At 22.6% G+C, this 4,333-nt stretch overlaps 1 protein-coding gene across 1 annotated transcript; it reads right to left on the bottom strand.

The window, feature by feature from the left end:
- Positions 1–1,419: 1,419 nt before the first annotated feature.
- Positions 1,420–4,031, bottom strand: LOC113558888. Its single transcript, XM_026964472.1, has 6 exons — positions 3,311–4,031; positions 3,130–3,208; positions 2,394–2,493; positions 2,205–2,321; positions 1,762–1,920; positions 1,420–1,542 (listed from the first exon to the last, which is right to left on the bottom strand). The coding sequence occupies exons 1-6, from the start codon at positions 4,029–4,031 to the stop codon at positions 1,486–1,488; spliced, it is 1,233 nt and encodes a 410-aa protein (XP_026820273.1). The 3' UTR covers positions 1,420–1,485.
- Positions 4,032–4,333: the final 302 nt, after the last annotated feature.

Here is a 4,333-nt window from a genome sequence, read left to right as displayed (position 1 = left end):
GTCACTGTATCTTGGTACTCTTTGATACTTGTTATTAATTAATTTTTTGTTTTAGTTTATTTATTTTATTGATTAATTATGAATAATTTTTACTATGTAATCTATTATTATTGTTGTACTAAGTTCATAATATTTGGATTATTTTATTATTAACATTTGGACGTTAATGCACGGCCATCTATCACCGTTTTTTAGAACCGACTTAATATGAGTACGAAGAACAGTGATTGTTGTTGACTTTCGTCGCATGATAGCGCTACCTATCACATATTATTTTATATTTTATTTTATTTAAAATATTATCTTAGGTATTCCTCTATAGTCTATACTCTATAGTATATTACAATGTAGAATATTGTACACATTTACATGTACAACATTTCTACTTTTTTTATTTTAGATTCTAATGAAACGACGATGTATTGATTTTACAATGAAATGTTTTCCAGGTATTTTTCAAAATAACACGGAATTTTTTCGCAAAACTAGTATTTTACAAAGTATACTTGTGTTTTTGGTTCAATAAAAAAAAAAACAACCCTTCTTAGATATTATACAAAATTTTCGGAAAATTTTTTTATAGAATTTCGTAGGTTAGGTTAGATTAGGTGCATGATATAATTTTAAAATCATTTTAATAATTTTTGAGCTCTTTATTATCATGGTTAATTTTGATTTTTTTTTTCAATTATTGTCGATAAAACAATTTTCGTTACTTCGAAATGTTTGAACATTTAATGCAATTGAACATAAATTCCGTAGAAATTGTTATAGTTACTATAAAATGTTAAACATACGTAAACACAATTTTGTTTACAAACTTTTGAAATTCAAAATTTGATTAAATTAGTCAAAATAACGAGAATTTGTAAATTATTTTATACTCAAAATGAATATATATATTAATTTATAGACCTATAAAAAATGTCGTATAGAAAAAGTCAGCAATTTTTTTCTATTACCTATATAAATACAACTTATAGGTTAGTATTGTCAAGAAAAAAATCTCGAATGAAGATTAAATTTATACCTCTTTCGTGTCGTTTATTATAATATACATAATATTATTACATTTATGTATAAAATATCATTGTCAATTACTAATTAGTATCTAATATTAACAAATTACTATGTATTACTTATTATGATAAATCTTTAATTAAAAATCAGAAAAAAAGAATTCTAAATAAAAAACACATGGCACACACAAGAATATAAAATTTCAGTTTCCGTCTTAAAACTACCTACTTTTCTATAATTTCTGAAAATTTTAAAACTGTTTGTCAAAAAAAATATTTTAACAATGTGAACTTTTTTCTAAATATTAATTTATATAAAATAAAAAATGTAATACATCAGATTTGTGAATTATTTTGTTAAATGAATAAATTAAAATGTTTAGTCAAAAATTTAATAAGCTACAAAAAAGTTTTATTTTACACAAATCCCAACTTCATAATATATTAAATTTTATAATTTTTATAATCATTTAGTATAACTTTTCATCATCACAGATGCTATACTATAAGTTATGTGCATCACCTAAAACAAAAATATAATAATAATTACAATAATATTAATTTAAGGTGATTATAAATTTAGTACAATTTCATAGAATTACATGCTTTTATAATCATTTTGTCCGAACAATATTTTACATAAACATACCTATTAATATGTATTACGCATACTAAATTATTTACAAGAAAAATTGAAAATTGTCTACTATAGAATATATTTTATCACTGTTATTGTTCTTACATCCGCAAACATTTCCATATTAACTATTCTGTTGATTGATATTTTCATCTTCAAATTCTCTGCATTATTCACTCGCATTGTAAACAACAGTAACTTTTTGAATTTAATATTCATATCCGTCCAATTACCACTATAAAGAGCAAAATTCATGGATTCCTTCTAAAATGCAATAAAAAAAAATGAAAATATGAAAGCACATTATCTATACAGATCTCTAGGATAAGATCAATTTTATTTAATTATATAATTTAAAAATAATTTCCTTTTTTGCAACTTTGTAATGAAAAGTTATATGGTATATTTTTTTATTTATGTTTGAAGTTAAATTTGAAAGACACTACTTTAATATTTATTATGTACATAATATGTTCCAATTTTCGAGCGGGAAAAATATTAGAACATAAAATGAGATAATATTTCACTTATTAAACATAAATACATACTTGATAATTAACAATGCTAAACAAGTAGCAAGTGAGGAATAAATGGAAAATATACGTTAATTCTGGAAATAATAATTTTAGAAAAACTGTTGGTGACATTGAGCCGTCGAAATAAAGCTAAAACAAGAATTACATCATTAATATATAATTAATTTAAACAGAATCAAATTTTAATATTTAAAAATGAACCTTTAAAATCATACAAGCATGTAAAATAATTTGAAATGACTCAGCCGCTAGTTGAATAAATACAACTGGTGTAAGTATTTGGTACATATTTTTCATTTTTCTGAAATGATAAATACTTTAAAATATCTTATTGTTTATAATGGGGTTGAAATCTTTTAAGCCATGTGGTCTATATTTATTTAATTGGCCTCATTAATACTCCGATATACTTGTGCGTGTACAAATGATTAGGTAAATTAAATTTTAGAAAAATGTTCATATATATATTACTTTATTGATATTTTATATATTATACTGATAAGTGATAAGTAAGATTTATAAAGTTAATAGATCGAAATTATGAATAGATTACTGAAATAACAAAGAAATTTAACATATTTCTTTGGGTCACAGAAAATTGGTTCACGGGTCACGGGTTTCTAAATTTAAACCCCTAGTTCATAAAATTATAACACAAATAAGTGAACTACACAAAGTATTCAGTAAATGTAAAATAATAATTATATTATCCTAATGAATAGTTTAAGTAGCCCATATGTAGTAAATTTCTAAGGTTTAATAAATGAAGAATAATGTCAATAAAAGAAAATAAGTTATTTTTTATAGTATTAATTAATTATAATTGAAATACTCCAATTATGAAAAAAAAAAACATTTCACTAATAAATCTAAATGTTTATAAACTTTATTTTAATTTTTTGTTGTCTAACAATAAATTTGATCTCTATTTACTTACACGAAAATATTTTGTTGATCTTGAATCAGTATTTCTAAATCTAATATAGCTTCAATGTTTTTGGTACTTTTATTATTGCCTAGGTATATAACATACAAGTAAAATAAATTTATCAATGTTTTCCTATCGATAATCAATTTTTAAATATTTAATCGATTATATTTTGAAACAGATAACTCACGTGTCAAATTATCTTTTAGCCCTAGTATACTATACGAGTCAGCAATAGTCTTCAACTGGTATTTAATACTTATACATATCGAAATAATTAGAATATCGAAAACCCACATCATTTGACCCCAAAATATCAAACAAACTACTTCAAAAGTATAAAATACAAGAAAATATTTATTGTAAAATGTGTCAGTAACCGGAAACACCAATCCAAGAGCATTAGAGCGGTATTTATAAACGCCATTCTCATATTTTATTTTTAAATAACTGTTATGGATCAAAATTGCAGACAAACTCCAATATAATACAATAGAAGACCACAAACTAAAGGAAATCAATATCAAACTTGAGGATCTAGTTCGAGCAATTTTAAATATTTCTTTTGTATGGTAATTATATGATAAAAAATTGATGGACATCATATGCATACAATCCCAAATGGTTTTTGAATTTTTTATTATAAAATAATACTTAAAAACGGCGAAGTAAATAGCAAAAATTACTATAATATAATGAATAATTTGATTTATATCATTCCTACAAGAGTAAATGCTAAAACATCCCATTATAGCAGCAGCAGCAAGGAATAATATTTGTAGGATGAATGCAATTTTATAAATATTGATATTGAAAATTTTTATATCGTGTGATGGTATTAGTAGTTGATAAGATCCAGTAATTTTCATGAACTGCAAATTAATTAATGTATGCTCATTCTCCATCGTCATTAAAGTTTTTTGACTATTAAAAAAATAGTAAATATATATATATTAATAAATTAAAATTTATAAATTAACAATCATAACAATATTAACGTAGAATATATTTTTTTAATATTCTTGTTAATCAATTTAAAATCAAAATATTATTTTAAATACATTAAAATAGATTATTATACATAGTGTAACGTGATTTTGACACTTATAGCATTTGGTCATGCGTTGATTCGTCGCTTTATCGATATTGGCGATAGTTATTTGACTATACAAAGATCTATACAAGGTAAGTTTATGATTTATGTGTTTGATAT

Source organism: Rhopalosiphum maidis, chromosome 1 (genome assembly GCF_003676215.2).
Source record: "Rhopalosiphum maidis isolate BTI-1 chromosome 1, ASM367621v3, whole genome shotgun sequence".
Classification (NCBI taxonomy): Eukaryota; Metazoa; Arthropoda; class Insecta; order Hemiptera; family Aphididae; genus Rhopalosiphum; species Rhopalosiphum maidis.
The sequence above is the reverse complement of the archived record's forward strand: the minus strand, read 5'-3'. Positions and strand labels throughout refer to the sequence as shown.

What these genes read in the sequence shown, in the direction of transcription:
- LOC113558888 (XM_026964472.1), bottom strand. Translation starts at nt 4,031, where the DNA reads ATGACGATGGAGAATGAGCATACATTAATTAATTTGCAGTTCATGAAA. An exon ending in GATCAACAAAATATTTTCGT is followed by an intron (nt 2,494 to 3,129) that starts GTAAGTAAATAG and finishes TTATCATTTCAG; the next exon opens with AAAAATGAAAAATATGTACC. An exon ending in ATGCTTGTATGATTTTAAAG is followed by an intron (nt 2,322 to 2,393) that starts GTTCATTTTTAA and finishes TTCTTGTTTTAG; the next exon opens with CTTTATTTCGACGGCTCAAT.